The sequence below is a fragment of the Oreochromis niloticus genome, linkage group LG12, assembly GCF_001858045.2.
Source record: "Oreochromis niloticus isolate F11D_XX linkage group LG12, O_niloticus_UMD_NMBU, whole genome shotgun sequence".
NCBI classification, from domain to species: Eukaryota; Metazoa; Chordata; class Actinopteri; order Cichliformes; family Cichlidae; genus Oreochromis; species Oreochromis niloticus.
The window spans coordinates 13780657-13808592 of record NC_031977.2 but is presented as its reverse complement, the minus strand read 5'-3'; the positions used below and the strand labels follow the sequence as shown (position 1 = coordinate 13808592).

The following is a 27936-nucleotide window of genomic DNA, read 5'->3' as shown; positions in this document are numbered from 1 at the left end:
TCTGTTATTAGTCCAACTGTTGCACTCAGTCAGTGTTCTTAGGCACATGGCTCTGCCAGCACTGCCCACACTGTGGTGTGGAGGTTTGGAGCTCTCAGCTTTTGAGCTGAACTGAAAGAGCTCTCTCACAGAGTAGGTGTTGGCAGGATGCTTTGTTTCTTTCTGTGAATGTCATAAGAGGTATGGATAATGAGAAAACTGAAGCGTAGTGATGGCATGATATATCTGGGTGCCAAGTTTATGCCTGACTGCAGATTTGGGCATTTTCAGATAGATGATGTGCTTAACCTTTTCTTCAGACGCGACACAAATCTGAGAATCAGTTGTGACAGTTAAAATGTGTTTTTTCCTTAAAACACCACTTAACAAGCCGGCCAACTTAAAGGTCCTGGTCAAACTCGAGTATCGCTAATGTCCTTACTTGGCATAATGCTCTATGGATGTGCCTGAGGGCATTAGTGTTGCCAGATCTCATCAGGAGAGCTAAGAGTTTACACTTGGAGATATTCATTGTAGCTGAAGTCTTTGACCATCCATTGTCATCGTGATATTTAGCTTAATGTTTGTCAAAGTTAAATGTGACATTGTGGTCAACATTTTTTTTAAAGATGGGTTAAATTCAGACAGGACCGGATGGGTTTGAATAGGTTTTTTCCTTTAATGAATGAAATCATCGTTTAAAAATGGCATTTTGTATTCACATGGGTTATCTTTGGCCAGTATTAAAATTTGTTTGATGATCTGAAACATTAAGTATGACTAATATGCAAAAAAAACAAGAAATCAGGAAGGGGCTTATACTTTCTCACGGTACTTGTGCTATTTTTGAAGTGAGGCGTTAGGAATGCAATTTAGTTCTATTTTATTTATATAGCACCAAATCACAACAACAGTCACCTCAAGGTGCTTTATATTGTAAGGTAAAAACCCTACAATAATACAGAAAGAAAACCCCAATAATAAGATGAGCCCTTATGAGCAAGCACTTGGTGACAGCGGGAAGGAAAAACTCCCTTTTAACAGGAAGAAACCTCCAGCAGAGGGAGAGCCCTCTGCCGCAACTGGTTGAGGGTGAGGGGAAGGGAAAAAATGAACGAATAAATGCTAAGCTTTGACATCAAAACCTTTAAGTGTTACTGTTGAGGGAATATTAAAGTTCACCTTTATGGTGCAGTGTAGCTGACCTGATACCACTTAGCTGCATACAGGGTAAAAACAGGTCACTCATGGCCTATGTGGTTTCACCTTTTGCGTGTGTCGTTTTAGAGTGATGACACATAAAAAAGGTGTTGTTTGTCACACATACATGGCACGAAATATTTTGTAACAAGAGCACTCAGAGAGCACAACTCCCTCCACAGGACGTGACCTTAACCATGACCTGAGCTCAAGCTGTTATTGGTGTCTACCATTGCACAAAATTTAAACATGGCATCTTGAAAACTGGACTGCTAGACTGCTAACAGACAGACAAACTGTGTTATTTGGGTTATTTGGACATCACATAAATCGATGCGGCAAATACTCTCTCCTGAGAAACAGAATCTTGACTAGTTTGGGTAGATTAGCTTGAAAAATGACTTAAAGAACTTATTTATGAGACTAGTTGCCGACTTATTTGTGATAATGACACATCAGTTATGAGTATAATAACTGTTATAACTCTAATCTCTTAAAATGTCTGCATTTATGTAGAGATTTGATTGCAGAGCGCAATTCCAGATCATATACAACACGCGCATGAAAAGATTGTAATAGTGTTGTTATGTCGATGAATAATGGATCGTTTACAATGAAACCAATGATCTAGATTATAATAAAACACTGATGACTCATTATAAATGTTTTCTTTTCCCAAAAGAAGAAGAACTCTGAACTGTGTTGTTACATTTAACATGCAGATACAGATTTCAGGAAATGCATTTGCTGCTTATGAAACAATATAATTTTTATGTAGGTTCCTGACAGATATTACTGGCCAGGAAAGACACAGCAGACAGTGATCATTGAGACTCTCACAGAGAACATGCTGTATGTTCCTGTCCTAATGACTTCACTGCGCTGTGTTCCCGTGAATGTGTGCACTTATTAGGATTGTGGCTCGTGGAATAGAATGTATTGTTTTGGTTTATCTCTTTTCATATTCAAACTGGCAGCTACTTGACCTCTTGTACTTGGACTAAATGTCTGACAGGTGTTAAAATCATGCGCTGAGGGTGTCCACACAAATGTTGTCAAACGTAGCAAAGCTCCACTTCAAACTAACTATGAGTGGTAGCTTCTTTTCATAGCACGCAGAATAGAAGAAATTGATTGGAACTGGGAGGCTTAGGACTGGATTTTCCTCAACCATAATATTTTTTTTTTTTAACAACTGCAGCTTAAATTTAGATATTTTTTTTCTTGGCTTTGTTTTTTTTTATATTTCTTTGTCCAAATCCTATCGAGTGGTGCTTCAGGTTTTTCCTTGAGTAAAAAGTTGATATTGTTGTGAGGAGGGAGAAAGGACTTTTTTCATGTGTGCAGGAATGTAGATTTCTTCCCCCCGTGAAATCCTAATTGTGCCTTGGAGGGCTGGTAGGGTATCTCTGCTCAGCTCAGCTCAACAGGATTTGTGTCTGTGTATGTTAGAGTATGTCTCTTAGCTTGAATACGGATATAACCCTTTCATTGCACAAGCTGCTGATTTTTCATATTTGCCGATAGGCTGATCCTGTGTATCCGTAGCTTTTTTTGTGGAAGACATTGAAAGTTTTTGTTTGGGAAGCTTCCATATTTAATTTTTCTTTCCACTTTAAATATTTGATATTTGTTAAGAATTAATGCAGATAACGTGCGGACCTCTTTTTCTGGCCCAGTGGTTTCTTTTGAAACTCCCGAGAGCAGGTTCGGTCAATAGTGCACGGTCAGATGGATGACACATCGCAGGTCAAAACCGTATCTGTCCCCGCACGAGTTATTGCTGTGCATTTATCTATGCAAATCCAGGATAAGATCCTATCTGCCTGCAGCGACATATCCCCCTGGATTTCATCTATGTGAGCTAGGCAGGTTATGGTTGACAGTTAAAAAGGAATTGCAGGAACATATATGCGAAGATTATTGCTGTAGTCATTAATTGTTGCTTGAAAGGGGATTAGGATTACCAGTCCTATAGAACACTCTAACACCTGTCCTTCCTCACATCTAACAATGTTACTTCAGTTTTCCTTATTTCACTATCAGTTCAAGTTGGCAAAATAAAAAAGGCTGATTTATTCAAATGAATCATCAACGCTGGAAATGATTCAATATGTGCCACATTCAGATGGGTGATATATTATTCCCTTGGGGAGAGGCAAAGATGGAGCTGTGGAGCTGTTTTATTTGTGCTGTCTTTATCAGTGTGTCAGGCAGAGAGGCTGAGCTTGTTCTCTATGAATGGACGAGCCCTTGAACCATAAACCTGTACCTCCTCTGATAACAGTTTTTGCATTGTGATGTAAGTGCCATTCTCTGTGATGTCCTCTCTGACAGCACTAAATATATCAGCACGCACAAAATGATCTGTCAGACGAATTATTTTATTTCAACCAGTTCTCCAAAACTAAGGATTTTCTGTGCTGGGTACGCAGGATGTGTGTGTGTGTGTGTGTGTGTGTGTGTGTGTGTGTATGTGTGTTTTTGAAGACTACATTGTGCATTTTCTTAAGGATTCAAAGCAAAGCACAGCATTGTGGTTGCATTTCACCAAGCTTTTGCTGTTCTGTGGTTTTAACGCTTTTGCCTGTAGGTGAACATTTTTACTGTACTTTACTGTCTTCCATACTTCATGCTGAATATCATTCGGTGCTATTTCTGCCGCTGACTGCTCTGACGTCTGAAATCTCCATATCTTCTAAGGTGATATGAGTGCTCCCTGAATTACTCAGAGCCCATGATGACATGGACCTGATTGTCAGACGGGTGGGCTGGTGACACTGGAACACAGACGGTGCTTGTCTGTTTGAAATATTCAGTTTCAAGCTTCCAAGCCCTGGGCAGTCCTCTCTCCCAGTCTCCCAACACCCAACTTCGCCCACTGAAACAAGACTCTTCCATACTGGAAAATCCGGCCCTGTCAACTGGCAGTCTGGACTAGGTTCAGCCCACACGCCAAGCACCCCCCCACCACCACTTCCACCCCTTAATAGGCACAAGAGTTTGCCACCCCATGTAGATGCCTTTTGGTCGCCATCCATGAATGGCGTCAATAGCATCTTCCTACACAACAGTGACTGAACGGAGGGCACAAGAAAATGTGGGAATAATTTACACTTTCTCACTGTACTACCATCAGAAACCATAATTAATCATGATAGAAAAAATGTGGAAGCCATCTTGGCTGGTGAAACATGCAGTGCCTGTGAACAGCCCTGACACCTTTAACAGCTCCGATGGCCAAATAGGAATGGGGTGTCAGAGTGCTTACAACTAGTCTCCCTTCATGGCAGCATGTTTCCCAACATCTTCAGACTCTTGTCTGCTGCATGATGGTTGATCATGAAGTGTAACCGTTGCAACCCTTACAATTTATTTTACCACCACGATGCGCAATTAATAGCCTGTCTTGAGAACTTGAACATGTGGCGTTAGATGACGGGAGACCAAAACAATCGTTCTGTTAAAACAAAAACAGTAATGTTAATGATTTTTTTCCCTCTTCTCCTCCCAAACGATAAAATGAATAAAATGTGCTTACCAGGATGAACTTGATTGTTAAAATGAAGATTAAATATGAGCTTTAATTGTTTATAGAATTGAAATCTCACATCATGTGTGTAAACCTGCTGTTTTTGGGTTGCATTTACACTATTAGCAAATCCAAAATAGATCTGCATTGTTTTACTTTTCATCCACCAATTACCTTAAAGTGCTTGATTTAGATTTCCAAATCCAGGAGAAATAATTACAGTGTGCTCACCTTTAACTTTCTCAGGCAGCACTTGCTGGTAAAATAGATCTGACTCTCAGCGTGCGACATGCTTGACAGATTAATTATGGATATGAGTCCAGTGAGGTAATTTGCCCCGTTTGACTGCGCTGTGTTCTTGGCAGCCAAACTGCATGACAGAAATATTTCCCTCTTGCCTCATTTAGCACTAGTTGGATCTCATGCTCGCATCCAGGCACCTGGCCCCATGTTTCTTCAGAATACCTGTTAGTGGTTGTCGCTGCGTCTGAGCATGTGCATTTGCAGAAATGCTTTCATGACAGTGAGTAGGTGTATGTGTGTAAAACCACCAGTAGAAAGTGTTGAAAGCCTCAGCTAGCAAGATCGCATCCAGGGTGACTAATAAGCTTAACATGAGCACGGCTGTGTTCGCAAGCATGGTGCGGTGAAAGAAGTCTTCAGTGTTGAGAGAAATGCAGAAATGGTTCCCTAGGCTGCTACTAATTCCTTCACCCCCTCAAGCTTCAATCAGACTGTGAACCATCTTACTGTTAGCTATGGCTTCATAGTAGTTACAAAGTTCACACCAGAAGTGCAAGGCTTTATAAACAAAGTTCAGGCTAGGCTGAATTTAAACATTTCCAGAGTTTATCCAAGAGCTGCTCATTTGTGGTTTTGGAGGCTGAAATAATGCGCGTTGTTCAGGACTTTTCAAGTGAACAACACACACTGTAGTAACATTTATTAGGTGGACTATAGGCTATGAATGTAATTGCATTGTCTCGTATTGCCTTGTGCCGTGTGTTAATTAGATTCAAATATACTATATTAGCATATTTGTATGTTCAAACAGAAAACGTGATTATGCAATTATGTAAACTTGTGTTTCATATTCCGCTCAGAGTCCCCTTGAACTGCAACCTCCTCATAGCTCGCTCACTCATCTGTTTAGCTACTTAGTGGGGCTCTAGTAGCTATGTTGTCTTTAGGCCTAGAATTTGCGTTTGTAGCCACATGTGACTTTGCTTTGACCATGTGGCTCCTCGAAGTGTGGATTTATAAGCCACTTCACACTCCATTCCTGTGTGGGAGGAGGCTGAGTTAAAAATAGGAAGGTTTGGAGGTAGTGAGCAGCCCGCACTGTGTGAGGCGTTTAAGAACACACAGAGAACTATTGGTGTTCTCTTTGCATTCTTTATTTGTGCCAATAAACCATGTGAGTGGTAAACTATTACCAGTATCAGAGTTTATAATAGTGTCAGGACTCAGGTTACATTGAAATGGCAAAGCAGTGACTTTATGTGTTGCTGACTTTGTCTACGTAAGATATTTGGTAGTTAAAGTTACTAACTTAAGACTTATTTAAAACCCCACGTTCATGTGTGGGTTCATAATGTGAGCATTTACAGTGAGACCAAAAAGAAACTAAATTAAAGTGCAGCATGCTGAGACAATATTTTAGTTCTGTTCATACCCCTGTAAGGTATTTAGCCACAACCTTAAAATCTGCCTAACCTTAAACCAAGAACTTTCTGTGTCTAAACACGCAAAGGTCTTGTTTTTTTCAGGTTATGTTTAGATGTAATCTAAAAAGAACCTTGTGGGTTTTATGACCTCATGTAGTGATATAAAGCTGTAAATTAGGAAGTGGTTTTCTGTCTTAGTCTCGCATCATGCTCTGGATTCTACGATCGAGACACTAGTGGAGGAGCCGAGGATGTAAATGGAGCATAAATTGGAATTTTTTGAATATCTTAAAGTGTAAATACTATCTTATAGTGCAAATGTTTTATATAAAATAGAAGTAAAAACTATAGTTGGGCTTGGTAAGAATGACTAAATATGAATGTACTGGCTCACAGGAAATTCTGCAGGCCAACTTTACAAACTGCTAATAATGTTTTAGCGCGTGCAGGTCATGTTTCCATATAGTAAATATGTACTAAAGGTTATTAGAGCAGAATGACCAAATGGTTTTTAAATAGCAACTCTGACTTTAAAGGTCAGTTTCAAGTGTGAGTCAGATAATTTATACTATTTATAACTGTTTGTAATAGTTTAAGGAGAACATTCAAAGCACATGCAAAAAGCTAAGTGATGAACTTTGTTTGTGTTATAGTTCTGTTTTGTTTTGGGGGGTTTTGAACAACACTGTTTGTGTTATAATATCAACACGTCTGACATTGGCCACCTTAAAACCAGACCCTGTTATGATTCTGAAAGTGGCATTTCACAACGTTTTCTCTGCTTTAATAAACCAGAAAAAGAGGTGAAGAGTTGATTTGACATGCTCATTATAGATAGAGCTGGATCAGGTGACCCTAAACCTTCCCTTAGTTATGCTGCAGACTTGCAATAGGGCTTCCCATGGTGCACTGAGTATTTCTCCTTCACTCACTGTGTGTTTACACAACACTTTGTATTTAATCAATAGTTCTTATTAATCTCTGGCTCTCTTCTAAAGTGTGTCTTTTGTCCTGTCTTCCTCCCTCGGCCACCGTCAGTCTGGGCAGATGGCTTCCCCTCCTTGATCCTATTTCTGGTGAAGTTTTCTTCCTGGTAAAAGGGAGTTTTTCTTTCCCACTGTCGCCAAGTGCTTGCTCATAGGGGGTCATCTGATTGTTGGGGTTCTTTACAATATAAAGTACCTTAAGGGGAATGTTGTGATTTGGATTTAATTGGATGGATAAATGAAGAATCTTTTAAAGACTCAGACAGCTACAAACAGTTGCTGCAGTGGACACTTTTCATTTGTATAACTTCGCTCCTCTCCGTGTCTGGCTGAAGTACCAAACCACATATCACACACTTTGGACACTGCCTGGCAACAGGTACTCTTTGCAGGTAGACTGGCAGTCCATAGCTCCCTATGGTCTGGTACGGAGCTGCCATTGGAGAACCATGTTTATCCCAGAGCTGGCAGACAGATATTTTAGGCCACATAAAGAAAATTATTGTCTGTATTTAAAAAAACAAACAAAAAAAACCCCACTGGATACTACATTACCCATAATTCAGCTCAACAACCTCATTCCCTTAAGTGAACTGTAAAAGTGGTCCTAGAGTCTCTGTAGACATGACAAGACCGTTTAATCGCTGCAAAAAAAGATATCGTTTGATGTTCTTTGTCTCTCACCCAATTCCTGTGGTGCAGATTACCAGCGTGCTCTCTATGGCTGACTATGAAGAAGGTTTTAAAACGCTGCTAGCAGTGAGGAAAATGAGGTTCCCAAGCTTCTGCCGATGAGCATTGGGGGATGGGCTGCTATTAATGACGATGAGGGGCCTCCTTACCTGTAAGGTCAGTGACCTCTAGGTGAATGCTACAGCGCTCCTTTTCCATCTAATCTTTGGCTGTATGTCCCACATATTTCTGGTAAGGATCCAATTACTTCTGCCTGGCTGACCTCTGACCTCTTCGTCACCAGTATGAACCTCATCTTCTGACCCCAACAGTCTTACCACTGTTAACCTTCCCCGTCATTCACCCGTCTGCCCCTCTCCCTGCTATCACGATTCTATAAGGAGACCTTATCTCAGTGTCCCTAATGTAAAAGTCCACTCAACTTTTCTCTGTGACTTCACTTGATGTGGTTTTATACATATTGTTAGTAAGTAAAATGCCATTAATGTTGTTTGGTTGTACATAGAGCAGAACAGCTGATTAGGTGGAGACTCTTTTTCTCTGCCCTCTGATAAATTTACTTCTACAGTCGTGTTCTACAGTTCCTGTTTTTCTGTATTTACAGAATGATCTTTGAACCTCGTTATAAGCTGCAGTCGATGGTTGTTAAGCCATCGCCGTCTCTTAATCACAACACAGATACCTGTTAATTACCAAATGAGTTCAAGTGTTTTTGCTGCTTAAACAAGGATTTGGGATCGATGCATTGCTTTGCTCGGGGTCGAGCAGTGAGCACCGCTGACCGTTTAATGAAACGTTGCAGGTTCTGTGCGCAGAGGCTGAAGGAAATGAAGAGCTGGGAGGATAAAGCGAAGGATGTATTAATAGGCAGCTGCACGGACGACACAGTTTGGGGTTGGGTCAGGGATAAAGCATGAACTTGTAAACTCACAGAGGGGCCTCGCCTTCCTCCCTCCCTCTCGCTAACTTACTCTCGCCCTCCGTGGTGTCATCAGTTAGCAGAACTGGGCTCGATAGCCCAGGCAGGCTCTACAAGAGCAGCGATTACCCATCCTTTCTGATTCTCATCCCCAGCAGAGTTCACTCAAAGGTAATACAGTAGTTTGCATCCAGAGAGACACCAGATTTCCTCTGCCTTTGTTCTTTGACATCTCCTGTTTTGCAAGTACTATATCCATTCGATGCTATTGGCATACATGTAATTTAACAAATATCACCTGTACAATCCTATTACATATAATCACAAAGAGGTATAGAATTTGTATATTATTGAGCACCCCCCTTTCTTTTCTGCAACTGACCAGTAGCCATTAAAGAGGTGCCCAGTTGACTTCAGGGTCCGTTGCACCCCCCTGGCATCCAAGGTGTGGTCTCAATGGGCCGTTTTGCTGCGATCACAGCAGGCAGTGGGAGGTTAATCCCAAGAGAATGCAAGATCAATCTTTTCCCGCCTCCAGCTTGCACCCGGGGCCCTCACATCTCCACTTGTATAATGGCCTGATGGAGCTCTGTGGTCTGTGGCCAACACCTCCTCAGATTTCACTTCTGCTTTCTTTAGCTCTGAGAATATTGTGACATTTTTCAAGGCCTGTACCCATTACAAAGAATAACCGAGTGGGTTGCTGACCTCTCACCTTTGTGCAAAGTCTAAATTAAGTATATGGAAGAAACTGACTACTTAAACACTATGTAAATTTTTGTGTTGTCCAAAATATAGAAAATGAACCGTCACCAGTCGTAGATTTCATAAGCAGCAGAAGTGAATTTTAAATTATCAGCATGGTTCAGATATTACTAATAATTAATACTAATAAGAAACTCTAGCATGTTTTTAAAAATGTGTGCCTTCCAGTGTACAGCTATGACAATTAGCCCCCCGTTAAAACATGTTTTGATATACGTTTAGTTTGTTCGAGCACCGCTAAATAATTTCAGATGGCAGAATATGCATCTGTTTTTCCCCGGAGTCTTTCGCACATATCTGCGTGTAATTAATGTGGATTTTGACAGATGGAGAAAAAAAAATGTCCTCGTAATAGAGAAGGGTACATGCCACAATGTGTGAAGTGCAAGCATGGAGGGAGCTTCTTGTATTATTTGCTGCCCATGCCAGCTGGACCCGACAGATTCTTACAGGTAGAAATTCGAGCAAGAAATATATGCAGGAATCATTGAAATTCAGTGCCCACCATAAATAGGCGGTGTTTTTGTTGTTACGGTTGGAAATTAATGTGAAATGTTCTCAGTGTTGTTCTAAATTTGGCATTCAGAAGACTAAACCTGTCCCGTTCGGTGTCTTTCCATCCATGGTAACCTTCGTGAAATATCCAATGAAGTGCAATTTCTTTCAATGGTAATTGTGACTGGAGGTCATTTTTAATTTAAATGCTTAAAATTCCCCCCTTTTAGTCATTGTGTGCACGCGTGTGTGTCTGCGTGCGCGCGTGTGTGTGGTGTGTGCATCTGTTGTTAGAAACCATGTTATTTCTGAATGCATCAGGGTCTGACTTAAATATTAGTGTAACTACATTATCACAGTTTCTTTGCCTGGTAGCAAATATGTACAAATGAGGATTACAACTCTTGAGAAGGCAACAGGTCATGGTTGGTAAGCTGCCCGGGGGGGTCACTGATATAGAGTCACTTTTGACAGGCTGTGGAGGAGGCTCTATTGTTGCTGGTGTGTCTGGATGTTACCTGCAGGCACTATCACTGAGACTACAGTATTATCCTATTATTAGGCTTAGTTGTTTACGCTTATTACTGCTTGTCAGGTAGGCAGAGAATCCTTCTGAAAATGAGCATCTGCAGAAAAAATACATGACTACTTCTTTATCTCATTCAAGTACATCGGCTTAGGATAATTTTCACAGGCCTGCACGAATGTATTGATAGGACACAACAAACAGAAATGTAAGATTTATGTTTACATGGAAAATGTTTTCCTGCACCGACTTTCCCAACAGTGTTATTTGGCAGCCGACGTGAGAATGTAAGAAACGATGCATCTGTTCTCTGTGTATTAAAGCCGATAGCATTATGGTATTGCCTCTGTAGGAAGCACGATATACAGTAAGGGGGACAGCGAGGATTGAAACAGCCTTGATTAATGTCTCTGTTTGTAGAGGAAGTGAACAAAATAAAAAAAGCCCATCATATGGTCTGGCAGATTTTGGGCACTGGACCAGGGATGACAAATGTGCTCTCGCAATAATTCAATCTGCTCTCATAATTCTCTAACTTTTAGGGACAGACAGAATGAAGATTTTCCGGCAATTAAGCCGCCAAGTCAACGTCCAATAACTGTGATCAAGTGTTAGTTAAGATGCTTTTTCTCTCACTTTATCCATTGACAGATTGAGGGGTATAAAGATACTTGGTAAGTGGCAGAAAGTTACTGTGAATATGTTAACGAGAGGATTTGGTATCGGATCCAAAACGTTGTCATTTTGTTGATGTCACAGTAATGATATGAAGTTTTAAGAATAACTGTGAAGGAACAGAGCTCACTTGTTGGAAGAATAAGTTTGTGATTAGCACAGCTACTGTATTCCAATGTGTATCATTGCGTTTTTAGGACAGCTTTCTTCATACTTTGAGCACTTTAACCTTGGCAGCTGAATTAAGACTGTTAACACAGAAGAAAACCCACCCTTCTGGCTTTGTTTGCTGTCTGCATACATTTTATGAATAGAATAGGAATTCACACAGCATTAAATAGGGTAACGTAAAGCTTAGAAAGTAAAGTGTGTGTTTTTGAGTATCTAAACCAACTCTAGTTGTTAAGCCTTGGGCGACGTAATGTGCAAACGGCACATGGCTGTTTAGAAAGCAGAAGGGATCAGGTACTGCTGTTGCTCAAAGCGCCTCTGGGCCAATCACAGTGTGCGTGGCTCTGCGGTAAACACTTTGTCTGTGTTAAATAAATCAATAATATATGAATCTCCTTCTGTTTGCAGAAAAAGTCGTACGTCCTGGTGATGGTTGATCCTGATGCTCCAAACCGCAGCGAGCCAACATCTGCTTACTGGAGGCACTGGTTGGTCGTGGACATACAGGTACGCTAAGACTTTGAAAAACTGTGCCGCTTTAAGGAAAAACAAGACTTGTGTTTTGGTGATGGTGACACAGGCCGTGTTTGTTATTGGATTAGAAACTCATGGGGTACAAATTTATGATGTAGCGCGTGGCTGTTTAAATTTTTTTTTTTCTTGAAAATTGTGCATTTTCATAATCTCAGGGTCTCACTTGGCATGTGTAGTGTTTACATCTGCACTGGGGCCGATCGTAAGGCTGAAAAATTATGAATGGTTTTTAAGCCTAACTTGGTTCAAAAAAAGGATGCCAAGTTTGAAAAATGTTAATTTTTCATATCATGTATCTTGTGCAATAAATGCCTGTGACAAAAGTGTGGGAGTAAGTCTTTCTAAATGGCTGTGAAAGTTTGCAAGGCCCTGTCAGCAGCAATTTCCCTCTGCTGCAGAGAGCCTGGGATGTGTCAATGCAGGCGTGTGAGACCGAGATTGAGGAGAGCAGCATGCGAGGCGCACACTCTTTTCTCCCATAGAGCTCCAGTCCCTCAGCTCCCCCTTCAGTGGAGAGATCTTGGCAGAATGTCCTCCCTTCATCTGTTCCCCCAGGCAGAGCAGCTCCCCCAATGATCCACACTTCTCCATATTTTACACCCCCGAAATGGGCACAGCTCCGATCCCCTTATTTCTCTTCATATTTCACTCCTTTTTATCCGTTCGTTTGTGTGTTTTCACATTCTTGCATTCTAACGCCAAATGCATGTTGAGTTGTTGATTGCCTCAAATATTTAGAGGTTTGCCGACATTTTATAATCCCCCGGGAACCGGGAGATCAACTCGGTAGATTAAGACTAGTGGTCTAAGAAACAAGCACACAAAGACGCTTCAGCGATGTATCACTGCTCCCATTTCGTTTTGTAAGGCGTGGTCATACACGGCACATTGATTTAAAGATCCAAATGTGATGTATTTGGGATGTATATTCTGGAAAACCTGCAGTAGACGTACACTGTGCGTTCTGTGACTGAACTCATTGGTGAGAGTCGGTTTATTTAACCACACTTTGGCTTACTGTAAGGAATCTATGAATATTTACCTCTCATTTCTCACATACATCAATGATATAAAAAAAGGGAGTGATTTGCACTTTGTAAAATTGTATTAGGCATCACCTTTGCTTCTTATTTTTAAGCCAATAAAGTCTGCCTGGCTGCGCAACCAGCTGTGAATAAACAAATGTCTTTCAAGTGCTCAGACAGAGCACATTTTCTCTAGCAATTCAATTTCCTGTCACTTGTGTGGGTGTTGACCTGCGTTGCCCATGTAGGGATTGGCCAATGTGACGGGATGTTTTTCTGATTGTGACTGGTGGTTGGTCAGAAGGGTTAATGAGCCTTTTGAGTGATGCCAACTGTAGTGGGAGGTGTTTAATTGACCAGGGTGCCTAGGTGACATCATAAAATCTCAGTTTTGTTTGAAGTGCCAATGTGAATGTATTGGATTTTGATTTGGTTCAGCGGTTTTGACAGCAATGTTGGTCGATTTTTGAATGAATGCATAAGTATATGTAATTCAAAAAGAAAAGGCTAAACTAGTGTGTAAATATGATTGAGGATTTTTTTATTTATTCTCTGCATTATTGTTTCATGTGAATTTAAAATAAAAAGTTCTGTGTGCTAATATTTGACATCCGCTAGTTATTTGTAACAATGTGTTTGATGGTAGATTACTCTGAAAGGAAAGTTTCTTTAGCTGAAGTCAAGGGTCATGCTTTCAAATGTCAAAGGGATCAGTGTTTTGATCCTCACTCATCAGATGGTGTGAGCTGCAGCAGCCATAGTCTTTTCATATATATTCATTAGCACAAGGTCATGCAATCTTGCCCTAGATGAGGATGTTTCCATAATTAGTGTGGTTTTTTTGTTTTGTTTTTTATCCATATCCTGAGTTATGAGGAAAAACATTTCTTTAATTTAACTGAGAATGAAGGGAGCTCAGGCTGGACTGAGCAGCAAGGCGCTGCAGATTTACACCGATATCTCCACCAAAGTCTCATTAGTGAATCAATGATAGCACAGCAAAGACCTGCTGGAGTACCCTGTGTTTAGATAGGTTCCTCACCTTACCTTGCTCTGCATGTTCAGCTCTTCACCTATCAAAACATGTGCTGAGGGGTTGTTTTTTAATTACGTGACTGCTGTGTAAAACGCACTTGAGAAGGATACTTGTGAATCAGAGTCTGAACATTATCAGGCCGACTGGACCAACCAAGTAGCAGATGTCTTTCTTTTGGAATGATTATCAATAGAAATCTTAAGATAGTGACACTGTGTTGTTGCGATTAACATATTTGTCTTGCACATAAAAGGTCTCTGGTTTCAGACACAAAACCAGCTTCAGGGGTCACAAGCCGGTCCAAAGCCCTGCTGTAAAATCTGTGCCACATCCAAAATGTGGGTCCATCCACTGTGGCGACCCCCTGGGGAAATGAACATTACAAATCTTAAAACCATGGCTGACAATTAAAAATTGTGTCGCAAGAAATAATATTTGATTCCAGGTTTGTTTGGGGGGGGGGTTTGTTTTTAGATTTTCATCTGCGATTTATTAGAAATGAAGCAGAAGCTAGGAGTGTGGTTTACTCAAACCAGAAAATACAGCTTAGTCCTGATGTTGCTAAAGCTCAGTTCAATTCAAATTTATTTATATAGCACCAACTCACAACATCAGTTGCTTCAACAATCAGACAACTTCCTGCGAGCAAGCACTTGGAGACCGTGGGAAGGAAAAACTCCCTTTTAACAGGAAGAAACCTCCAGCGGACCAGACTCAGGGAGGGGCAGCTATCTGCTGTGGCCAGTTGGGGGTGAGGGGGAGGGACAAAAGACACACTGTGGAAGAGAGCCAGAGATTAATAACAACTGTGGGCCAAGCTAGTTAAGTTAAATGTGGGGAAAAAATCCTGACAGCAGTTTTGATACGTTGATAAATGAGGGAACACATCCGTATAATTATGAGTCTGCCTGCTATCAAAGAACCAAGTGTGGGATAATAAACCAAATTACTAAAGTGTGGGTTTAGCTAAACTGAGATTTAGGAAACAACTTGCTTCAACTATTTGGCTTGGATTGTAGCGGTGCTTTAAAGTCTGTGTTAAACAAACAGCATTAAGTCAGATTCTGGTTTTAACTACGCGTTAAGTAGTCCCTCCGTTTTAGCTCCTTTGTCATTTTTCAAAATAAACCCAACTGGGTCGAGTTGTTATTTGTGCCTGACACAGTAGGAAAAAACCCCAAAAATAAATGTAACGATATCCAACAACATCAGCAAACATTTATAAACATGCCGAACAACTGTACAAATACAATTTGAAGACAATCATATTTTAATGTTTGTCAGGTGTTAAATCTTTTATTTAACTGTGTATCACATATCACATCTTTACTTTTGGCTGCCAAGAACAATTCACTCCAGCAATTAAGTGTAAACTGTGTGGCTGGGTGTCTTGTCTTCTCTCACCAGCTGTCCACTTTTCTGTGAGAGCTCGCATTATTAGATGCTCTATATGCATTTTTCATTGCGACTGCCCATTTTCCCTGACCCCCTGAGCAACAGTAACAATCATTTAGAATCTTCTGCAGCGCACGCCGTTTTTTTTGTTTTTTGTTTTTTGTTTTTTTCATCAATTGTGGACAATTACCAAAATAACCATCAACAGATTGTTGTCTCGCTCTCGAAGTCGAATTCCAGATTGTGAGCCTCTCCCTCCCTCTCTTTGCTCTCCCAGAGACTAAATCAATACAGATGTTCGGGTACGGACTCGCAGCAATAATTACTATAACAAGCAAATCATTAGCACCTGAATAGAGTTAGCTTATATAAATACTGCACTGGGTGTTACTTTTACTTGCTATTACTCTCATTATAGTTTTGGTGCATGTTGAGTCAACATGATGCAATATGAAGGTGCAAAACAGTGCTACAGTTAATGCACTTTTGCACTCACTGTTTATAAAGAGATAAAAAACCTTAGGTTTTTATAGATAATTACAGTCAGACCAATATCATCAGCTGATATTCAGGCAGCAGATTCTCCGATGTGGAATGATATTTAAAAAAAATATTCTTATAAAACACGGTGCAGGAAAGATGATTTAAAATGTTCTCATCTAGTTCATTGTGTAGCAGAATGCCTGCAACTTTGTTTACAATGCTCCATACATGTAGACTAATGTCCAGGATGTCCCCTGCCCCTTGCCCTGTGAGCTGGGATACACTCAGTATATTAAGTCAGTGTCAGTGACTTTGCAGTATTTTTAGCATGCAAAAGCAATACAGAGATGATTATTGGATTTTTCAGAGCTCCAACTTTTTTTCTGCAGTTATTCTACAGTCTGTTTATACCCACCAGAAGCAGAAACACTAAGGCTCAGATACATTTCCTTAAACAAGACATGAGATTTACGACCCCTCGCAGCCTGTTTGGACTCCGATCACTCTGTCCTGTTTTGAGGGTTGGAAGCCATCACATATCAGCTTCCTCTTCGTGAGTAATCGAAGGCCAGTTGCATGCACATCCCTCGTGCATTCGCGATTATGGTGCAAGAGGGACTTGCATGCTTTAACATCCATCTCTGTTGTAGCGGCTCCCAAAGCAGGACACTGCCTGCGTTCTGCTGCTGCTCAGGCAAATACAAACAGTGAAGTATTGTGACTGTGTCAGACCAGCTGGCTTTGTGTTTGTGAGTTCTGAGGCCTGCAGAGATCATCTGCTCCACACCTCAAGATGTCCTTTATCTGCAAACTATTAGACGTGTAATGCCTCGCAGCATTTCATTCACCATTTAGCTCTTGAAAGGATTAAAATTTTAGCATTTTCTTTCTTTCTTTTTTTTAATTCTAAACACCTCATCTTAAAGGACCACAAAAACACAGAAAAGAGGACAAGAGCTGCATGTTGGCACAGACTGTTTTGAAACAACAACAACAGATTTTCGTTGTACATATTTACCATTATTGTGAATATGTTTAGTGTGTGTCTTTTCAGGAGATATTGTGTGTTGTACATGCACTGAAACATTTCTGCCTGTGCACTCAGTGATGAGTCTTTATCCAAAGTTTATAGTTGATGTGAAGTTTTGCAAAAACTGTCAGTTTTGCAGATCATTACTCTCTAAGAAGCACTCAACAATAGCGTTGCAATTTTAACCTCTGCAATAGCCTCAGAGTTTGTTTTAGCAAAATACCTGTCCAATATTGCAAATAAACATACATAATTGCATTGTTCTTTATCCCGTAATTATCCCTACTGTGGCATGTTATGATTTAAGCGTTTATTTTTGACAGACAGCTGCCCCCATATGGAAGCCAAAAACAGTTTCCCAAAGGCCAGGCGAACCATAGCTAGCTTCATTGTGAGAACAAAGAACCATTGGTATTATTCATAATTAAACTCTTATTGTGTACTCTGCTGAATATTTCCATTCTTCTGCCTCTCTCCTGCTCACTCTCATTTCCCCTCTCGATACTTTGCACCTCGTGCTGGGAACATCTGTCTGGCGTCAGAGCGGAGCCTGGCTGTGCAGATTGGAGCAGGTAGAGGAGCACATTGTAGCCCAGCTAATGATGAGAGTGTCTGCCCTCTCTCTTGGAGGAGACGCAAGCTGCTGCTTCACGCTCGCTCACTCCACTCATACGCCCAGGGAAACAGATTTCCAAACATATGCAGTATGTTTTTAATCCAGTTGAGCACTTCATTTCCCAGCAAACACAAATAACCTTACGGGACATCCATATCTTATGACAAGGGGGTGGGCGCAAAGGAAGTGAACAATTTTCCTTTTTAATGTGATTTTTTTTTTCTCCCTCCAAAGTTGCTAAACATGCTCATAACCCAGGTTAACAGTTTGCTTGTTTGTGGTTTCGCAAACTTTTACGCAGAAGTGCCTACTGGCTCCAAGTCCTGTGAAGCAACTTTATCCAGTCTAAACTCCACTCGGTGCACCTGTTGTCATCCTTTGTTTAAACTTAAACTGACAGGATAAACACATGTTCTTTGTGGTAAGTGTCTTAAAGAATACGAACAGATTGTTGTCAGTAACATAAATATGTGAAGTAAAGCAGAGCACCTGTTTAAGTGATTGATGACGAGAGTTGTGCCAGAATTTAAAGAATATTTTCAAAAGTTTCAAGATATCGACATAAAATTGTGTATTAGATATCGTATTTTGTATTTTAGCTCGAATTAGTTTAACCCTGATGAAGTTTTGCACGCAGGTCATTCATCCCCCATTTTTTTTCCATAACAATCCAAAAGCCTCCCTTGGTACAAGTCAACAATAGTCCTTAACAGTGAAGCACAGCTGGAGGTGCTTAAACGTTTAGAGCATGTGCTCATCCTGTCAACTACAGCCAGGCTGAATGTCAGAGGTGGTATTACATGGAGTTCATCTTTTGGACTCCCTCCCCGCAAAAAAATATCAACCCCAGCAGCCTCTCCTCTCCGTCTCTGCCGTTTTAGGACGCTAGTCTTTGTTAGTTCTTGCTTTATTTTTCTTGCATTACTTTTTTGTTTCGCGCAGCCGTCATGTATGTCTCTGATGTCTGCATCCAGGGACGTGTGTGTATGTTTGAAAGAAGTTGGAGGAGTGCTAGCAGGACAAAAATCAATGCTTTGTGAAGCGACATGCCAACTTGCCTGGCGCTTTTTTGCATTTCGACAGCCCTTGTCTTAAGTACAAACACCATGTAATAATACATCAATGTTATCTTACTTGCAGTTTATTAACAAACAGGTTCTTCTTCAGTGTGGGCTGCTGCTCTCACTGTTCTCCGCCACCTAAAGGGAGAATTACATAAGAATCCTCCGCTCAGTTGTCAGCTCCATCCCCCGTCCACATACAGCAAACACACACTCAAGTGCACGCACGCTTATACGCACACACAATACTGTAGCTGATAACGGACCAAGCCTCTTGCCATCTCTATAACAACTGACCTCCCCGCCACGGTTGCTGTGGTGAGATGATTGAGGAGGTTTCACTGCATGAAGAACGTGAGCTGCGATGGTTTCCTGTGAGCAATTGGAAAGGTTGTTTGAGCGCCGAGGGAATAATCAGCATTTACGCGTGGCCTAATAACAACCCAAATTCCTGCTTGTATTGTCATGTGAATTAAATTTCTTTCTCGGGGGGTGGGGGGGGGGGAGTTGAAGCATCCAAAATCGCATCTCTTGCACATTTATTTTTATTTAAGCAGATAGGTCTACTGTGTCAGTGTGCTGGATTAATTTCCAGCCTGAGCCCTGTCCTGGATATATCACGAATGCTCTCCAAGAAAACAAGGACAACCTGGAAAGCCCTCTTTGATCCAGTCTGTCACACTAGAGCCTTGTAGGGGGAAAAAAAAGAGCAGATTGGACCTTATCCATGAGAATGCAGTTTAAGAAACCAGTAGCTCTGCACACATTAAGGCACTTCTTTTAATATGTGCCCCCTTTCTTCACACCCACGACCATTGTGTATAAAATCCTGTTTTTCCTGAAAAGATTTCTCGTCGCAGCCGCAGACAATGTTCCCCCACACAAGCTGTCGTCTTTGTCATCCCCCCCCACCCTCCACACACCCCCCACCCTCCACTTCAGTCAGTAAAGCAGGATCTTTGGCAGTCGGCCCCGCGTGCGAATTTGTGCGTTCAGGGTACAGGTGGGGGGGAAGAGGGGGAAAGGGGGGTGGGACGGGGATTGACGGAGTCTGCCTACCTGTTCCCCCTGTAAAGTGGTCAATTTTTGACAGATGTGGAGAGGGGAGGAAAAAGCGGGCACGGAAACCACAAAGAGAGGGGCGGGCAAATGAACAAATGTCAGGGTTAGCGGGGGGTTGCTCGGGCCGCAGCCGTGGAAAATGCTTCCTCTTAGGGGTGTCTCCTGGAGAAGGGGAGTGAGGCATGCTGATAAAAACAACTCACTAACAATTATGCTCACCTAAAATAGCCCTTACTTAAGTATATAGCATGCTTGCCAGTTAATTGTACACAAAAACAAAGACTTCACAAAGGACCTCCTGCAGCCAATGTATTTTCTTGTATTTTGGCATGATAATTAAGCGTGACAGCTATGAATGCAAAGTTGGCAGATATTATAGGGCCCTGTCTAACTGTACGTACTGATTGTTTGGATTCCAAAAGTTATCCTAACTGTAAAAGTCGGAAAGTGGAGCGCAGTGCAAAGATCTACAGTGTACTGTGTAATGGATAAATAATTACAACTGGTAAGAAAGCGCAGCACCCGTGCCCCGAAAGCAGTGTGCACGGGATGTCAGAGTTACCGACGCTTGGTGGTGGAGTTTTGACAGTTATCTGTAGAGACGGTTAGAAAAATAGAACCGAGTCTGGCTCGGTTTTACTGATATTAAATAAATATTGTGCCTGTTTCTGTGAATGTAACAATGCTTGACAATTACTAACATTGTATAATAAAGGAGCCCTTTCTCTGCAGATTACAGCCCATATCTGGTCTCAACCAAGCAGCTGACTGCAAGGGATTTTAATGACAGTGCTCCTAATATTCTCAGGAGATAATGCTTTTTGTAATGGCAACCGAAAATCGGCCGTCAATAGAAAGCATTCACTAGAATCCAGTATTTTATGCTTGTTACACTTGAATAATTTCAGTATGAATGCTGCATTTCTTCTGAGTTGCTCTCTGGATTTGTTCAAGTTGTTCTTATTGATATGCTGTAGGACTAACAAACATAAAATCTACTAAGACCTCTGATCTGTACCATTGACCATTATCATAGCCAAGAGGTTTGTTGCAATGTGGTATTTTTATGCTACACTTGGTGAGAAACCTGTTTACATTCCAGGGTGCTGTATAGTTCACTTCTCTCTGCAGCTCAGTCGGATTCCAAAGCACTGTATAGATTTCTTTCAGCTGATGAAATTAAAAAGACAGCAGTGTGTGTGTGGTGTGCCTTCCAGCAACGCGATTTGCCTGCGAGTTCACGATACGGGTTGAGAGGGGAGTTCCTTTGGGGGGGATTAAATAGCTCCCTCTCTTCCTTCCCTCCTCCCCTGCCCTCCATACTTGCAGAACACAAACAGCTTGCAGGGCTGTACAGTACTTGTACAACATGTTTGCCACAGTGCTGCTCACAGGTAACAATAAGCCAAGGTCAGAGGTTAAGAGGGATTGTGGAGCTCGGATTCTTGTGCGTTCCTCTGGCAAACATTGTGCACGCACAGGCACATGAATCAGTGCCCATAGTGTAGCTGGGAGAAAGTGAGAGTGAGAGACCGAGAGGGTGAGCTGGCTCAGTAGAGAAGGGGGTATCAAGAAGAACGAGACCAGGGCTGGCTGCATGAAGACATGTGAGGCAGGTCTATGAGGTTAGGACGGTGATAGTTTGCAGTCTTTTAAGCTGCTCTGACGCCAGTTAGGCATCTGCGCGAAAATAAAACCTGATGTTAAAAAGAGAGAGCTTAAAAAGGAGCTGTGCTGATCATAGCAATTGCACCTGCTGAGAATGGGCACTGTCCTCTCCAAAAAACTGACAGCCCTAGATGTTTGTTCAATCCGCTTAAAAGGACCCATGTTTGTGTAATCTTCTTATACGAAGAACAAAAAGGAAGTGTTCGAAAATGCTTGAATTTGTCTGCTCTTAATGTCCTCCTACAAACAGTCAACGTAGATTTCTTTTAACCTTAAAAACACTCTTCCTCTCCACCTGAATGAAAATGATAGGGGGCTTTTTAATCAGTGGCACAGAAAGTACTCAAACATTTTACTTGAGTAAAAGTAGCAATACCACAGTGTTAGTTGTGCATTTAAACTGAAATAAATTCAGTACAATTTCGAAAATCCAGGAAAGGAAAGAGATATGTTGCCATATTTTGATTACTATGTTCACATAAGAAAAACTCTAATGTAGATCGCTGGATTGCACTTGATCTACAGTACTTGATTTCTTGACGTCTTTAACCGAAGGGGTAGAAGATCAGAGAACATTTATTGACACATTTTGTTTTGAGGATTTCATGGTATCAGTGTCACCTGCTGGGGGGAAAAAATGAGTTGTATCTTCTTCGAATTAAATTGTTCCAGAAGGCTTTCTGTCCTTTTTTTCTATTGATTTAAGCTCACCCCTTTTCTATAGGTTTGTTTTATGGGAGATCATAGAGGTGAGCAGCTGATGAACATGGATTTTGAATCTCTTGGGTTAGATTTAAAAACCAGAATGAAAGTCTGTGAAACCAGCTCTCTGCCTCCATCAATGTCTTTGAATGGGAAGGAGATTATCCATTTAATCTCTTAATCGTGCGCACTGTATACATAGCTGGTCCTGTGCCTAAAACCCCATCCCAATCAGATCACAGCCACCGTTTGCGATGTTTCCATCTAGCCCACAGACTATTTCAGGTGAACACCAACTCTGTTTCACATGATCCTCTCCAACTGTCAGCATATTACACCCTTGGTGCCCTGTTAAAATGAAACCCAGACCAATGGTGCATAAAATGGAATGTGGAAATATGTAGATTTTAAAGTACAGCTTTTTAAAAATCCCTCATTCCCGCAAATGTATTCAGAATAAAGGCAGCTGTTTCATAACATGAATTAGGTTACTGTACATTTTGCGCAGTATATTTTCCCCAAAAGTAGGAATTAATAATGAAGATGCTTTTTGGCCTGAAATTGCTATTCAAACAATTATGTACTTAGTTTCTTCCAACAAATGCATTCCACATTATTGTTTTGCCTCATAGCAAAGCACCTAAAAGACTAAAACCTTTCATTCCAGCAAAGGCCGCTATTGGTCACCGTCAATAAAAGCATAAAAGCATTTATTTCCCACGTTTGTCAAATTAACAGCATACTCCATCTCCCATAGGACTTGTAAGGTTCATTAACCTTTCTGTGAAGTGGGACAGGTTTCCAGCAGTTACCATAACCTCTGTCTCGCTCCTGCCTCAATTATAATAGAAGAATTAAACATCCAGCGATTCAAAACAGTAATGCTGCCTCTTAAATCCCTTTGTACCAGCTCTCAGTTGTTAATGACTAAAGACACTGAATGAACTGTGGAGTTATCAACAGATGTAACTGTGGACAGAAGCAAATCAAATGGCTACTCTGAACAGCGAGATTACTGAATATACATGTACAGTTTCTGTTTTGTGGCCAGAATTTACTTTTTCCCAAAAATTTATTGTTTTTTCTAATAGCATGTCGACTTTATGACTTTGGCTTTTTGTGAATAACGTAAATTTGGCTTAATTTAATCAAAAGACTGTGTTACCACTGTGCGGAAATGATACGTGGCGATTTAATTGTTGTAAATTGTAAGCTGCTTGCCCAAAGTTTTCCTACGAATCTAGACCTCGGCCCACCGCCCCTCCAAAGTCAAAAGAACAACCTGACCTTGAACTAATTAAGTGGTCAATTACACGCCTGTTGATCTCTTTTAATTTCTTAATAATTGCATTAACTGTGTGGGAAAAAGAGTTAGTTCTCTTGTCCACCTACTCCTCCTTCATCCTCCTCTCCCTCTGACTCCCTTCCTCCTACTTCATGTGCCAGCCCACAAGGTTTCTGATTCTCATTTATTTTGTGTCACTGTTCACACCTCAAAAAAAAAAGATTTAATTCAATGCCACGGACTCCTCAGTAAGCTCCAACCTCCTCCTCCTCCTCTGCCCCCCTTACATCTCCCCCGTGCTTTTATGTACTAATCAAATCCAGCACGTGTCTCGACGTATTTGTAGGCATACCGCTCTATTGTGATTTCTCCATCTACAATCTCCATGGATTTCCAGTCTTGCCGGCAGAAACCAGCAAAGCCATGAAGCGCAGAGGCCTCGTGCTTGTGCGTGCATGTCCTCTGATGCTACTTGTAGGCAAGCTCAGGCTGGGATTTTCCAGTGCCACCCCCGTCAGTGGGAAGCCCTACATGGGGACATGTCAGCGCCTTGTTTGCTTGTTGTGCTGATGAAGCTGGGGGTGGGGCGAGTGGGCAGCCTTGTTCTGGTTCCAGGATTCCCTTCAAATGAGTCAGCCAGCCCCCACTCAAACCGACTGTTACCTTGGGAACTCAAGCTTGGGCTTCCCTCAACAGTACTAAAGTACAGACTCATCAGCACCCATACTTGCTAACACACACACGCAGTAGGTGTAAGGGAAGCAGCACCCAGGTTGGATAAAATTAGCTTATTAAAGCTCTCTTTGGCTTGTACTCTGTCCTGTTAGGCCCAATCTGCTCCCTGAGTTTGAGATGACCAGCCCAGCACAGCCACTTTGTAATGTATGCAAATTAGACTGAATAGATGAGTGCGATAATGAGTTTGGGTGGCTAGTTTCTTAAGTCAGTGATTTGAGTAATAGCATCCCACCCTGCTAATGAGCATTACCAAAGGAGTGTAGGTTTAACATGTCACAGTGTGTCAGGTGATGTCAGCGGTGGCTGGAGTTCACTTAATAACTGGACTGTTTATGTTTCCATCTCAGGTTCATTACCAAAGCCCAATGAGTTTCTTTACTGAAGCTATTAGTCCAGCAGGCTATTGTTAAGTGGCTTAATTTGTTCATGCACTGAAGCAGATCAAGGGTGACGCCCCCAGTTCCTTTTACCCTCTCCTCCAAAGGCCAATCCACCCTGCCCAGCTAACCACGATTATATTTTTCTACTAACCATCCACCCCAGATTCCATCCCATTCAGTTCAAAAGACACAGCCACAAATATCACTAAAAATGCTGTGACTCAGTACATTTAAAGACATTGTAGCTGTGCGTGACTACTTGGATAACTCTTGATAATTCCATTACTGTAGTATATTTGAATTTATAAGATGACGTTTACCACTTGTGGATTTTCCTGCATTTTGAAGGTGTACAGCTGCCTCACTAACTGTACAAAAATGAGCGTAACCCGTATGTTAAAAGTGTCAGCTTTTCAGTACCAGCTCAGCCAATAAACAAAAGCTGTGCTTATTGGCTGAACATATTGGCAACTCCCAGGTCATGCAGTACTGTGCTTTGTCAAGGCCTGTTAGTGAGCCATCAGCAATATCAAAGTATCCAGTCCTAGTTAATAGTGATGTACACTTGGTTTGTAGTGTGCTGTTAGCTGTGAAGCTAGTCTTCAGCATTAGTTAATTTTGTTATAATAGAAATCATGACGCAAAAAGAAACTATATACCTGCTGTCTTGCAGCTAGCTCCACAAAGACACAAGCCACACCAGAGAATATAGTAACCATTTTTTTTAAAGTGTTTTCCCACTTTCCACCAGCAAGCTAAAGTTCTTTACCTGAGCTGCTAGTGAAGCGCCGCTATCCATGTGACAAACACTGTGCACTCACTAGGGCTTATTAAAATAATAGTACCCTGTTGGTTTGCCAGTGGAAAACCTTCAATGTGCAAAACTAGGAAAAGTTCACTGTGCATTATTAGTAACATAACACATACATTCAGTGCAGCTAAAAATGGGTAGGTTGTATTGGTTGGTAGAAAGGTGGCCGCGGGGGGAACTGCATATAAAACACCGGGACACTACCACATGGTAATTAACAAATAATGCACCACACACACAAGCGCAAATGCTGAAAACAGCATTGGTCACTCATGTAGTTCACATTGTAGGCTCTACAATGATTCACCACAGGAGTCTAAATCAGATGTTAGGAGGCTTTCCTCCTAACCCTGAATAATCTTTAATGTGCAGTCGTGTTGAGGGATCCTTAAAGAGCAGTAATGAAATCTTAAGCTGTTATCTTAAGTTGCAGCCACTCTACTGGAAATACTCTGTGTATACAGAGGGTGCAGGCAACGGAAAACATGAAGCCCACTCACTAGTGGGGAATGCACTAGACTGTCCATTAAGTCCAGGAAAATTTTAGGCATGCTTTGCTTATGTGATAACAGCTTAGTGATCTGTGTCTCAGGTGGTCTAAATAGTAGCAGGAGTTCACAGTTGAATCTGTAAATTTCTCTGGCCAATACCTGTCGCCTTTTAGGCAACCAGATTTACAGCAATATGTGAAATTGCTCAATTATATTAGCCTCCGACTCCTTCGGAGGCTCAGCAGTCACTGTTGTGCTGATTAGGAGGATTGGCACAGGCACAACACATGGGTGAGATGACAAACCGGTTACACGTCAGGCCGATTAAATCCTGAGTGGTACCCCAGACTGTAACACATAGTGGCTTTTAGTTTTCTCCATTGTTAGCCAAAGTTAATGAAGCCTGATCAACCATAATCCCAAATGTGTGGCTGTAGAATATTTGGTTGGTGCCATCGTCCTAAAACTGAAGTAAAGATGAGGCAAAGCAATAGTGTACCGCAAGTGTTCCTTCTTCTAGTTTAAAGTTTGGCATGGGGCCTGGACAGGTTTGGCAAGGATGAAGTAACCCATCTGAGATGAAGTAGCAACCTTTAGAAAACTGGCAACTTTTTCCACAGTGCTGACAAACTGTTGGCTGGCTGGCAGTTTTTGCTAAGCTTTTGGTGCCCAGTATTGATCATATCTGAGCTTTTATGCAGGAGAATGACACTTACATGGCCACAAACATGGCGTCACAGTTGGTGGCCAAAGCTGGCGGCTGAAAGATTGTTTCCACATCCTATCTGAGGATCAGGTCATCAAAAGGTGTCATGCATGCAGCTGTTTATGTGTCGTAATCATCCAGTATCGCTGCTCAGGGCAAAAACTAAAACGGGGATTTCGAGGAAACCTTTTCAGCATGAATAAAGATACCAGAGATACCGGAGTAACCCCTGTGGTGTAAAACAAGTGGCACACGCCACAAGTTTTTACTTGCACAACTGATGGGAATGTCTGCCATGCTGATAAAGACAACAGCGTGCATAGGAGAGCCCGCCTTTGACTGGGTCACTGCTCCTATTGTTCCTGTGCATTTTGGGACATAAAAGAAAAGGGGGGGGGGGCTGAATCCGGACTCACAAAATATTCTAATTTACTACATAATTTTTTACTGTTTTGAAAGCAAAATGTTGCATACTTTGCCTAAACTCATAATAATTTTGAATATAAATTTGGTGCTTTCTCCATTTATATCTGGATAACACGTTCTGTAGTTGAGCAATGATGCGATTTTTCTGTGTTTAACCTGTAAACCGTGAGGTTCCTTGTGAGGCAAGGACTTTTAATTCACAATAACCCTGCAAATGAATGGGCTGATTACTGAGGCGAAGATGAGGAGGTAGTCATAAGCACTTGGCTTGAGTGGAATCGGCAAGGGGGGTGGAGGGGAGGGGTGGCGGTGGCAGTACAAGTCCAGCCTCAGAAATAGAGCTGTGAACACCATCTGTCATGCTCTCTCTCCCCGTCTGTTAGCCTGACTGCAAGTAAAAGGGAGAATGATGCTCTCAGAACTGCATTAGAAGGACGTGGGTGCTGATTGTCGTAGGTGTGGGTTTACAGGGTGTGCAAGGGAGGGGGAAGTGGTGGATATACAAGGAGGTGCATGAGTAACTCTTGCTGACAAAGGGAAGCACTCACCCACATAGAGAAGGAGAAGGGTTGTTGGGCAAGTGGGTATTCCTGCTGAAACCGCACCCCTGCACCCACCCACCGCCTCTTTGTGGACTCCTACCTACCGGCTCGTGTCGGAGGATTCCTGGTGGAAGTTATGTAGACACATTATACAAACACACTGCTCATCTACTGCCCTAAGATCAAGAGAAGTTAGAAATTCATGTATAGCATTAAGCTCACTTTCATAAAGTGACACATTTCACCTTGTTTCACCATTTTCAGACAAAGTGGAGATGCGCCTGGGGTCTCATCTACTGTCTTTTTTAAGAATTTTATGATGGTAATAATACCGCTA

At 41.6% G+C, this 27936-nt stretch overlaps 1 protein-coding gene across 2 annotated transcripts in view; it reads left to right on the top strand.

The window, feature by feature from the left end:
• pebp4 (phosphatidylethanolamine binding protein 4) overlaps positions 1-27936 on the top strand; it is a 52380-nt gene that overhangs the window by 10587 nt on the left and 13857 nt on the right. The window contains exons 1-2 of one of the 2 annotated variants that reach the window (XM_025896955.1): positions 8175-8213; positions 12017-12115. In XM_025896955.1, coding sequence (XP_025752740.1) covers positions 8184-8213; positions 12017-12115 — 129 coding nt within the window. In that variant the 5' untranslated portion in view covers positions 8175-8183. Of the gene's footprint in view, positions 1-8174; positions 8214-12016; positions 12116-27936 lie in introns of those variants that run through there. The other variant, XM_003452641.4, reaches the window with a different exon arrangement.